General features: G+C 52.0%; 4 protein-coding genes across 4 annotated transcripts; all 4 read left to right on the top strand.

Moving 5' to 3' along the window:
- Positions 1-3016: 3016 nt before the first annotated feature.
- AKAW2_70908A (uncharacterized protein) lies at positions 3017-5002 on the top strand (the record flags this gene model as incomplete). Its single annotated transcript, XM_041683541.1, has 1 exon — positions 3017-5002. The coding sequence occupies one exon, from the start codon at positions 3017-3019 to the stop codon at positions 5000-5002; it is 1986 nt and encodes a 661-aa protein (XP_041547792.1).
- Positions 5003-5832: 830 nt separating this feature from the next.
- cp1 (putative carboxypeptidase S1) lies at positions 5833-7857 on the top strand (the record flags this gene model as incomplete). The annotated part of the gene is made up of 2 exons (XM_041683540.1): positions 5833-5976; positions 6067-7857. The coding sequence occupies 2 exons, from the start codon at positions 5833-5835 to the stop codon at positions 7855-7857; spliced, it is 1935 nt and encodes a 644-aa protein (XP_041547791.1).
- A 736-nt stretch (positions 7858-8593) lies between these two features.
- Positions 8594-9846, top strand: AKAW2_70906A (putative DnaJ domain protein Psi; the record flags this gene model as incomplete). Its single annotated transcript, XM_041683539.1, has 3 exons — positions 8594-8741; positions 8810-9495; positions 9550-9846. The coding sequence occupies 3 exons, from the start codon at positions 8594-8596 to the stop codon at positions 9844-9846; spliced, it is 1131 nt and encodes a 376-aa protein (XP_041547790.1).
- A 528-nt stretch (positions 9847-10374) lies between these two features.
- PBN1 (uncharacterized protein) lies at positions 10375-12134 on the top strand (the record flags this gene model as incomplete). The annotated part of the gene is made up of 4 exons (XM_041683538.1): positions 10375-10527; positions 10612-10827; positions 10900-11281; positions 11347-12134. The coding sequence occupies 4 exons, from the start codon at positions 10375-10377 to the stop codon at positions 12132-12134; spliced, it is 1539 nt and encodes a 512-aa protein (XP_041547789.1).
- Positions 12135-12137: the final 3 nt, after the last annotated feature.

The raw sequence follows: 12137 nt of genomic DNA, 5'->3' as shown, positions 1-12137 counted from the left end.
ATTGCCAGGGCCAGGGTCAGGGATTGTGGAATGTTCTGTTCTATTTACTAAATTCTACTAACTATACTATACTATCTTAGTCAAGTATACATAGAGGGGGATATACACACCTACCATGATCCTACCCATCAACAAACCATAAGCTTAGTTTAGCATAGAAGTAGGGATAAATACATACCACTCTCTGATTAACCCACTCCCATCCTCGGTATCCCTCTCAACCGCAATAACCGCATCAATCCACTTCCCTACTATCCTCGTGGGCCCCTACCATCCCCATCCCACCGATGGCATATGATATATCCAACAGTAAAGAAACACGGGAAGTGAAATTTTTTTTTTCTCGTTCTAAATGCGCACATGGTGTCCAGGGGGAAAATTGAGATGAGAGAGGTTCGTTCGTGAGTTCGTGAGTTCTTGCTCCCGTTCCTCCCGTTCGTTCCTTCGATGGCCCCCCGGCCCCGGGATGATGAAACTCTGTTTGAAGGGGGTTTGATGGGGTGGGTAACATGGGTTTGGGTTGGACTGGTCAGGTTGGGCTAACTGGATGGGGTAGTAGATTAGGATTTAAGTAGGTAGGTAGGGAGGGAGGTCTGTGGTACCTTTTGTAACAAGGTACCTTTTTTCTTTTCTTCTTCTTTGCTTTGCTTTTTTTATCTGTGCTTCGCCCTTGGAACGGTGCGATTGAGGTGAGCCACTTGCGTCAATTGAGTATTATCATGCCCTGCTGTAGGTACCGGAGGGTAGGTAGGAAGGAAGGTAAGTAGGTATAGTATCCCAAGCAACGCATCTTCAACCCTGTCGTTGGCGAGAAGTGGAACTAACCCGAGTAAGTAGACTAGACTAGACTAGACTATTGGATCTCGATTGGGGGTGGAGAAAAAAAAAGGGAGGAAATTGGACTTGTCAGGGACAGGATATTATTTATTTTTCTACTTTCGGAGTGAGTTGTTACCCAGCTACAGTATCCGTTATTTACTTCCCATATTAACCTGGTGACTTGTTTACTTACTACCTACTTCGTTACTGTACTTAGTTCTGCAGCTAGGGTTGGAGGGGATAGTGGAGAAAAAGACAACATGAAACTAATGCAGAGAATTTTCTTTGCCTGGGCGACGAGAAGGAAATGAAGCGAGGGGATGGACCAAATCAATGCGAAGGGATACAATTTACCCATCCATGGATGGGGGCCAGACAGAGCTAGCTAGCTAGCTAGCTACTGTAGATACTAGTTTAGGGTGTGGACTGAACTGGCTGGCTGGCTGGTATTGGGGCTGAAGGAAGAAGGACAGAAAAAAATAAAGCAGCACCACTGCACGTAAGCAAAATAAAATCACGGTAGAAGAAGCGATTGGACCTGTCATATTCTTCGGGTGGGAAGTTGATACATCCCTTGTGAGGGTACGCAGGGATGAAGAGGGGAAAGATTCATGCGGATCTAGTGGAAGTTAATCGGATAATGAATTTTATTATTTTATTTTGATTTTTGAAATTTAAAAAATTAAAATTTTTTGAACAAGGAAATTGTGAGGGTGGGTTTACTTTGGCAGCAAAGAAGAAAACTAAACTAGACTAGACATAGATTAGCTGGGGATCTTCGTTCAGGGACTCTTGGCCCCATCGCCATCGCCATCGGGTACGTAGACGATGACGCTGTCATTTGGGGGTTGGAGGGTTGAGGATTCTTCCAGGAATCTTTCATTTCTTCCACGGGAGAGAAGCAGTGCGAGAACAGCATTTGAAAGACAATGAATGATTATCAATTAGGATAGAAGAATGTAGAGCAAAGTATCTACTTCTACATCCGAACAGCCGACGGGCAAATTATAAATGTTAGAAAAAGTTAGGGTAGAAATCTAATCCGATCGGCTTATCGGGCGCGGCGAAGCGATGACGCTGATGCTGCCATGATGCCATGCATCCGGAACCAGATGAATGACTGCCTAATTAATATCCTTTTCTTGTACTCCCCTCCACTTCCTTGTCATCATTTTGCTGACTGACTTGACTTTTCTTGTACACCTTTTTTATTCATCCGGCCGTTCCATCTCCGGCCAGCCACTCTTACTTCCAGTCCAACCATGCCCTTCCGACCCAGCCGTGTGAGTATTTGTGCCTGGTTCGCATCCACGGCTCTGCACACTTCTTCCATTTAGTCTTGTCTCCCCCTCTTGCTTCTGTAAAAAGTAGGATCCATCTTTTCCCTTTCTGCTTCATGCTTGCTTGCTTGCTTGCTTTTTCTTCCTCCTCAACTGCATTAGCTCTCGGTCATACATACATCCAGCCTACATCTCTAGCACATCTGACCGACGGGTCCTACGGGTCGATCCCCTCCTCCACTCTGGGGTTTACCTCTCATCTCCTACATAAACTGTCCCTGCTCCTACTTGTGGTGGACACAGAAATTAGCTGTTGTTTCATCTGGTCGCTTTTCCCACCTTACTCTCGGATATATTGTCACTTTTTGATTTTCTTTTCTTTACTTTTCGTGGCCCTGGCGAGGCTCAGGCGGAGGTAAGCCGACCCCCGAATCCCATTTGCCCGTCCCATGGTTCCCCTCCTTCCTTTCCTCGTATGTCACCGGTTCTCCAGCTGCTCGCCACCCACTCAAGGCGAGGTCTGGAACGCACGGCTAGCACGGCGAAAAGCTCGAGGTCTTCCTGCCTTTTAATAATATGGCCCTCTCCTACGTCTCCTGCCTCAATACATGCAATTTCCTTTCATCGCAGATCACTGACGTTCCGGATACTATATAGTTGGCTTACATTCTTACCACTCTCCGGACCCGCATTCCTCGGTTGTCACCCCAACTTCTGTTGCGCCCGTTTGCTGCCTCTCATACATTCTCGGCTGCATTGGAACTTTATGTGAAATACTTTGGCCGTCTTCGTCTACTGCTGCCATTGCACCCGCAATTATAGACTGCCTCTTTACCCACTCCGCGGTCCTCAGGACTCCATCCTGTGTCACTCTATTTGGTAGACTTGGAGACCCCGCGGGATTCTGAGTCGCCACCATGCCTTCCACTCTGTGGGAGAAGACGAAAGGCACATCTAAGAAAGGATTCGATAAGGCATGGCATACCCTCGACAAGCTGGGCGATCCCGTCAACCGGCTATCCTACAAGGTCGGCGCAGAGGCCTTTTGGCCCATGACCCTTGATAAAGAAAGCGACAAAGCTGCGCGAATCCTCCGAAGTTTCTGCAAAGATGGTTTCTATTCCAACGAAGATGCCGAACGTCAAAGCACCGACAGCTCGGTCAGCAAAGAATCCGGCAAGATCGATCGCCCCAAGGGCAAGCAGCGCGTCTTGAAGAAGATCCCCGCTAGGGTTATCCAGCGCGCCAAGGGTCTCGCTATCTTCACTACTATGCGCACAGGCCTATGGGTCAGTGGCTCGGGCGGTAGTGGGGTGCTCCTGGCGCGGACCCCAGATACCAATGAATGGAGTCCGCCTTCCGGTATCATGCTTCATACGGCTGGTATCGGTTTCCTGGCGGGCGTGGATATCTATGACTGTGTGGTGGTCATCAATACCTACGAGGCCTTGGAGGCTTTCAAGAAAGTGCGATGCACTTTGGGTGGAGAAGTCAGCGCGGCAGCCGGTCCGGTTGGGATGGGCGGCGTACTTGATTCGGAAGTGCACAAGCGGCAGGCCCCCATCTGGACCTACATGAAGAGTCGCGGTTTGTATGCGGGCGTTGCTGTGGATGGTACCATCATTATCGAGCGTACCGATGAGAACGAGCGCTTTTACGGCGAGCGCATATCGGTTACTGACATCCTCGCGGGCAAGGCCAAACGGCCTCCTGCATCGATTCAAACGCTGCTGAACACCGTCAAAGCGGCCGAGGGCAACCCGACTGTGGATGAGAACTTGCTGCCACCCGGCGAAACCCCTGGGGATGTTGAGATTGTGCCTGGACCGGGCTCGTTTGGCATTCCCGACCCCGAGGACCCCGATCCCTTCGGTGTCAAGGCGCTAGAGGCGGAGGGTCTTTTCATTCGCGAAGCTGGGACGAAATCCAGACCGTCGCAGGAAGCGTTCGAGTTCAAACCCGGCCCGAACAGCCCGGTATTTGCAACTTTTCGACGGAGCGTCGACAGCTCACCACGCAATAGCTGGCGAGCAAGTGTACAGAGCTACGCCAGTATGGACCGAGGGACCCAAACTGATGATGGTCCTACGACTGCTCCGACTTCTATCAGCCGTGCCTCCTCCCGGAGCTACCGTGACGTGTCCGACCGGGCTGAGACCAGTCCTTGGGACAACGAGGAGGGACGCTGGGAGACTGTCATCCCAGAACACGACGAATATCACGGCCGGGATGATGTCGAGGACGTGGATCTGGATGACGATGTGGAAATTCATGAAGTCAGCAGCGCCACTGTATCGAAGCGCGAGAGTGCTGCCCATTCGCCTGTCCCAGTCGAAGATTCCATCGCTCCTGTGGAGTTCAAGCGTCACTCGCCCACATTCACACGGGCACGCCTTGTGACGATCTCCAAGCGGATGCCCCCGGCCCTCCCACCCCGAAACCCCCAGCGGACGCCCGCTCCTGTCTCGACTTCGACTCCTAGCTCGCCTACGGTAAACCCCTACGCACACAGCCGCCGGCGTTCCGTGGCGTCTAGTCCGGGACACGCCACGTACGGCTTCACAGAGATGCCTCTGTACCACAAGAGCGATTCGGAGAGTGACCTGTCCTCTACCGGTGCTCCCGTGTCATCTAACAAGCCGTCACCAGACCGTGAAGAGTTCCACTCGGTATCCAGTCTGCACGATTCGGACGTGGCGTCCGAGGCCGAGGCTAATGAGGCCAAGGAGACTGAGACCGAGAAAACCCACGAGGCATCATCCGATGCAAGCACTCCTACATACGTTCACGAGTCTGATGTGTCCCCATGGGGGAAGTCTGACACAGACCTGGCACCCACAAAGACTATCACTTCTGAGGACCACGTCAAAGTGGAGTCTACGGTGCAACCCCAGACCGCGTGAGTGCTAAGCACATACCGCCATTCCTTGTATATATTCCTTCTGGCATATTGTTATGGGGATTCATCCCGTTGCATATTGCATGTTGATGTTGATTCCCACTGTGTTCCGGCTGTTTGTATCGCGTTACTAGCTCTTGTTGTTATGCTTCATGTCATACTGTAATGGTAGTCTTAGCGTGCGTGGTGTTTGGTTTCAAATTGGGCATGGATACCTGGGCGTCTCGGGATGGATACTGGGACGTGGTAAGATGCTTGGAAGCGATTTGATTTTGACAATATATCCTTATGTTCTCTTCTCCAGACTTTTCTATTGTAATGCAATAGCATTGAGTAGACTGCATTACCTTGATCGGAACTGCGAAACCTGATCTGTATATGACCGATCACCATCGAGCCACCTACATCATGGCGCGCTCTGAACCAATACAGTAATGTCGATCAATCCCCTTGGACCAAGGCTGATTTACTGCTGAAGTATATCATAAAGTGAAACATACTTTGTAGATATCCTCGGCACTTGCCTGCCATTTACCCCATACATACCTACGGGAGATTAGAGTGGAGCAAGTGCACGGCCATTCGATCAACTTAGTGAGACAGTGACAACCGGCGATCCGCCGGCTTATCGGCGATGGCGTTATCAGACCCCTAGCAGTAGACTACCTACTTCACTAGTAGGTTGCACAGTTAACTACTGGTATTTATACTACTTCTTTCGCTCAAATCCCTGACCCTTTAATTATTTTCCTCTCTTTTGTTTTTTCCCTGTGCAATTGATGAACTCTCCATGAAAGTTCTGCACAGATTGAGATAGATATCTAGACGATCACCATGTTGCCCTCCCTCGGCATCATCATCATCATCTCCACCATCACCACCCTAGTCGCAGGACAATCATATTTCCCTCCCACACCAGAGGGCCTCACCATCATCGAGTCCGAAATCTTTCCGGGGGCAAAAATCTCCTATAAACAGGTTGGGCTACTAGTTACACCCTACCCCAACTTCAATTCCCATCCTACCATCACATCCTACTAATAATACTAATACTTACTACTGTACCAGCCCCTCGGCATCTGCACCAACACCGATACCACCAGCTACTCCGGCTACATCCACCTACCCCCGCACACCCTAACCAACCTCTCCATCCCAGGTATCAGCATCACCCAAGCATACCCTATCAATACCTTCTTTTGGTACTTTCCCGCCCGCCACCATCACCATAATGGCTCGTCGCCACTCACTATCTGGATGAACGGCGGACCCGGCGGATCCTCCATGATCGGGTTGTTCCAGGAGAATGGGCCGTGCGTGGTGAATCCGGACTCGAATTCCACGAGCGATAATCCCTGGTCGTGGAATGAGTATGTTGATATGTTGTATGTGGAGCAGCCAGTCCAGACGGGGTTTAGTTATGATGTATTGAGGAATGGGACGGTGGATTTGGTGAGTGGGGAGATTGATGTGGATGTTGATGTGGGAGAGGGTGGGGTGAGGCAGAATGAGACGTTTTTGGTAGGGACACTGCCGAGTCAGGATGTGAGTGGGACGGTGAATGGGACGGTGAATGGGGGGAGGGCGTTGTGGGTTGCGTTGCAGGTTTGGTTGGGGGAGTTTGTTGAGTATGCTGCTGCTGCTGCTGCTGCTGGTGAGGGTGATGACAGGGTGAGTATATGGACGGAGTCGTATGGAGGACGGTATGGACCTGCGTATACGGCGCTGTTTCAGGAGATGAATGAGCGGATTGAGAGTGGGGAGGTGAGTATTGGGAAGAAGATTCATTTGGATACGTTGGGGATTATCAATGGCTGTGTGGATTTACTCGTTCAGGTCCCGTCGTTCCCGGAGATGGCGTATAATAATACGTATGGGATTGAGGGGATTAATCGCACGCTTTACGATAGGGCTATGGATAACTGGAGCAAGCCGGGTGGGTGCCGGGATATGATTGTCGAGTGTCGCGATGCGGGCGAGCTTGGGGATCCTCTCATGTATGGGGATAATGAGACGGTGAATGGTATCTGCGCAGAGGCGTCGGAGTATTGCTCACGGGAGATCAAGAGTCTGTATACGAATACCTCTGGGAGAGGATACTACGACATAGCGCATTTCACGCCGGATGCAGCGCTCGTGCCCTACTTCGTCGGGTTTTTGAATCGCCCGTGGGTGCAAAAGGCGCTCGGGGTCCCGGTGAACTATACCATGTCGTCAGAGGCAGTGGGGGACAGCTTCGACTCGACGGGCGATTACCCTCGCAATGACCCCCGCGGGATGATTGGGGATATTGGGTACTTGCTTGACTCGGGTGTTAAGGTGGCTATGGTGTATGGGGACCGGGACTATGCCTGTCCGTGGCGCGGCGGGGAAGATGTCAGTCTGCTGGTGGAGTATGCTGAAGCAGAGAAGTTCCGGGCTGCAGGGTATGCAGAGGTGCAGACGAAATCATCCTACGTTGGGGGATTGGTCAGGCAGTATGGGAACTTCTCATTCACGCGTGTCTTTCAGGCGGGCCATGAGGTCCCGTTCTATCAGCCTGAGACGGCGTATGAGATCTTTAATCGGGCTCAGTTTAATTGGGATATCGCGACGGGAGGAGTCTCCTTGGTGGAGAACCAGGACTATGGGACGGAGGGACCGTCATCGACGTGGCACATTAAGAATGAGGTGCCGGAGAGCCCTGAACCAACGTGCTATTTGTTGGCCATGGATTCGACTTGTACGGATGAGCAGAAGGAACGGGTGCTGAGTGGGGAGGCGGTGGTGAAGGATTGGGTTGTTGTTGAGGATGTTGAGGTTCAGGGATCGTTCAGTGGAGATGGTGATCAGTTAGCACAGGTCCCGTTGGGACACTGATGTTAAGTGCAATGTTGATAGTGTGGTGGTTGGTTGTGATATAGATGTTATACACTGCATAAAGATATAGCTGACTAAGCTACATAAGTATACATGATGCTAGCTCGATCTGGCAAGTGGCCGGCTGACTGCCCGAAATGGAAGATTGAAGCCATCTCAGCTCATTTCCATCAGTCCATTTCAATATCTCCATCTGGCTGTCAAACTTCTATATCCACCGGCTGGACCCTTCTAGTCTTACCTCCACTGCTATCACCCGAACAATTCGTATGGCATCACGGGTTGACCCCTCCCTCGCGGCCATCGAACCTTCTCGAACCTTCTATTGGTCGACCGCTGCGGTCAACGTCACACGTCACCGCAGGCTCACCTGAAAGCCGCCGGCGCTGCACTATACATCAGCCCTCGTCCTCACACCTGGCTTCTCCGCTAATCCTTCAGATACATCATTCACTGTGCCTTATGTCTTGAAGCCACCCCCTATATAACCTACATTAACTCCCGTCGATATACTCTGATCGGATCGCGGATCGCTGAATCTTCTACGTCATTCGAGACTCTGCTCCCCTCCCCTCGACTCCCCCATCTCACCCCGTGGTGTGACCCCCTCGTGGTGTGCTTATATGGTGTCTGGACTCGCCAATTAGAGCCGTGCATCACATTTCTACCACGTCTGTCGATTTCGTGATTCCCGTTCCTTTGACCTATCTTCTGGCCCTCGCCAATCGACTCCACAATGGTTGCAGAAACGAAACTCTACGATGCCCTCTCGATCAGGCCCGATGCCTCGCAGGACGAGATTAAGAAAGCTTACCGTAAGGCGGCATTGAAGTACCACCCCGACAAGAACAAGGACAACCCGACTGCCTCGGAAAAGTTCAAAGGTATGTTCTGACTCTATTTACCCCGCCCCAGCCTCCCGTTTTAGGCCAATGGTGCTAATTCTCAACAGAGGTGTCCCAGGCATACGAGGTTCTTTCCGACCCTGAAAAACGAAAAGTTTATGACCAATTCGGCCTCGAATATCTCCTTCGTGGCGGTCCCCCGCCGTCCAGCGGCGGCGGTGGTGCCGACGGCCCCAACCCCTTCGAAGGTGGCATGCCCGGCGGCTTCTCGTTCGGCGGCATGCCTGGCGGCGGCGGTGGCGGTACCCGGACATTCCACTTCTCGACTGGTCCCGGCGGCGGCGGCAGCGGGTTCCGGTTCAGCAATGCAGACGATATCTTCCGGAACTTTGCCAAAGGCAGCATGGGCGGTATGGGTGGTGGTATGGGCGGCGGTATGGATGATGACGATATCTTCTCGATGCTGGGAGGTGGGCTCGGCGGCGGTCGGAACTTCCGGAATAGTCGCGGGCCTAGCGGATTCAAGCAATCGTCGCAGCGCGCGCCCACGCCCGAGCCTACGGTCATGGAGAAGGAGCTGCCGCTGACGCTGGAGGAGCTGATGCGCGGTACGACCAAGAAGGTGTCTGTCAAGAGCAAGACATTTGATGCGAGCGGCAAGCGCACCGTGCAGGATGTGACGCTGGAAGCGAATATCAAGCCGGGTCTGCGGACTGGCTCGAAGATTAAGTACCGGGGAGTAGGCGATCAAGAGGAGGGTGGTCGGCAGGACGTACATCTGATTGTGACTGAGGTAGGCATCCCACCCTAAACTCATTATATCTTAGTCAATACTAACGATCAGCAGAAAGAACATCCCAACTTCAAACGCCAAGGCGACAACCTCGTTACAACAGTCGAGCTCAGTCTGAAAGAAGCGCTGACCGGCTGGGAACGCATCGTGCGCACAATTGACGGCAAATCCATCCGAGTGTCCAAGCCCGGCCCGACACAGCCTGGCCATGAGGAGCGGTTCCCCGGATTGGGCATGACGATCTCGAAGAAGCCCAGCGAGCGCGGCGATCTGGTGGTTCGGGTGAATGTGCGGTTCCCAGCTAGCCTGAGCGCGTCGCAGAAGGACATTCTGAAGGACGTTCTCCCGTGATTCTTCTTTGCCTCTTTGATACTCCTATTGCCTCTGTTTATTTTTATTCCCATTTCGCTGGTCTGTTAGCATTATGGCGTTGGGCGTGCGGCTGGTTCCGTGATGTGATGAGTGATGATGATGATGCAGTAGTAGCTTGGAATAAAAGCTTATATACTTGTATGAGTGCGATAAATTGTTAATGTATGCTAGTATTCAGATAACTACATAAACGGAGATTCCAATAATCAATTCCTCTAGTAGAACAAAACTACAGTAGTATATCTTATCACACTGATCACATGCCCTTCCCATCCAAAACAGGAATTACCTAGCTAGCCTTATCGATAAGATAGCGGTCAACAACAACAACAACATCACACCTCACCCCAGCTCCGTCCAGCTCGCTCCATCTCCGCAATCCAACCAAAGCAAATCAAATCCATCTCAATTCTTAAATCTACTAGCCCTCCCTCCCTCTCCTCAACTCTTCCACTTAATCAGCTGATTCACCAATCAACCACAATTCCATAATACTAATACTGAAAAATGAAAACAAGAATAACCTACCTCCAACCCCCCTCCTCGCCATTCACCTCCACCCAAGCAAACCTCACCCCGACGTCCCTAAGAATCAGTGATCTGGATGCCGCGAAGGAAGTTCGTGTTACGGTTGATGTTGCTGAGGTGGTTGATGATGAGGTGGGTATATTGCCCTTTCTTTCTTTCTACTATCTTGATCAAGATAGATTAGCTAATTATATGTGAATGTTTCATGATATTCAGGTCCGAGGGATTCTAAGCGGTTTGCATGAAGTACATATTCGCTGGGCGAGGGAAGATCCCTATGTGGTTGTGGCGCCGTTCGGGAGTAGGGTTTCTGCTGGGGTGGGGGTGGGGGTTAGTCCTCTGAAGAGGAATGAAGAGGGGGGTGGGGAAGGGGTATGTCGTCTTCTAAGGAGGATGTTTGGGACGAAAGGGATTGAGTGTAGAAATTATACGGTATGTTGTTGCTTTTTTTCATTTTCAGTTCTACTGGTGGGGTGTGTGTGATGCTGATTCTGGTATATATAGGACTCCTTCACCACTCCTCCTGTTCTCTCTACGCGATTCGCTTCCACGTCTACGTATCAATTCCATTCTGCCCTGCCGGAACATAATCTTGGGGAGTACATCGTGGAGAATATCTGTCGCGGGGAGGGTTCTGCGTGCGCTGCGGATTGGGGCACTGCTGATAGTATTGATGTGGACTATGATGCGGTGTCGCGGTCGCTGGTGGTCTCTGGGTACTGGGGCCAGCCTAGTACTCCGGAGGGATGGACGGAGGAGATTCGTGCGCCGGGGGAGAGTCGTGATCGGGTTGAAGTTGGGTTGTTGGGGACGGAGAAGGCGGTCGAGGCGGAGGAGATTAAGGTTGGTGGGTTGTTGGGTGTTGTCGGGGTGGATAAGGAGTTGAGTATGCATGCATCCCCTTCCTTTTGTTCTTGTGTGTTGTTGAGGGAATGATAGCTGACGGTTCAGAACCCACGTTATTCTCCTTTCCTTCCAGACACCATGTCCTCCCTCGCGAGGCGACTTTCGATGTCTCCTTCCCCCGTCCGACGGGCACGCATCCGACTATGACCATTTCTCTGTCCCCCGCTGCACTGGAGTATCCCAGTGCGCCGGAGGACACAACCTGTGCGCTGCACGCGTATCTGACGCTGCCGTCGTATATCTTCGGCGACAAGTACCAGCTGAGCACGGATGATCCACTGTTCCTGGACTCGCATCATCTAGTGGCGTTGCGGGCAGTAAGCGGAGCAACGGACCTGGAGGCCCCGGATTGGTTTGTCCCGCATTGGGGTTCGAATTGGCTGCTTGAGCTGGCTACGCCTCCTGAAGGCCAGGTGCCCGAGGAGTGGAACGTCACGGTGCCGCTGCATCTGCGGTATCTGCGTCCGTCGGAGACTGGGTACCGCTCCGCAGGGGTGCCGTGGCCGGTAGTCTTCTGGGCTTGCACAGCGGAAGAGGGCACGAAGATGGGCACGAACCCGTTCGATCGGGTGAACCTAGGTTGGGATGGTATGTTCGGCCCCCGGACGATGTTCTACCAGGTGCATCCTAGTGGAGAAAAGGCCCGGCATGTTGAAGAGTTGGATGTGCCGGTGCTCCGGTTAGAAGAGGGAGGGTTCTTCAGCAGCAAGACGGTGGAGCTGGGCACGATGGCAGCGATTGTTCTAGGCTTGCTGTGGGTATTGTGGAAGCTGGGTAGTGTGGCGCGGTCTTCCGGACAGAAGAAGATCGACAAGGAGAAGAAGTCGCAGTAATCA

Source organism: Aspergillus luchuensis, chromosome 7 (genome assembly GCF_016861625.1).
Source record: "Aspergillus luchuensis IFO 4308 DNA, chromosome 7, nearly complete sequence".
Classification (NCBI taxonomy): Eukaryota; Fungi; Ascomycota; class Eurotiomycetes; order Eurotiales; family Aspergillaceae; genus Aspergillus; species Aspergillus luchuensis.
Note: the sequence above shows the minus strand (reverse complement) of the source record. Positions and strands in the feature narration are given on the sequence as shown.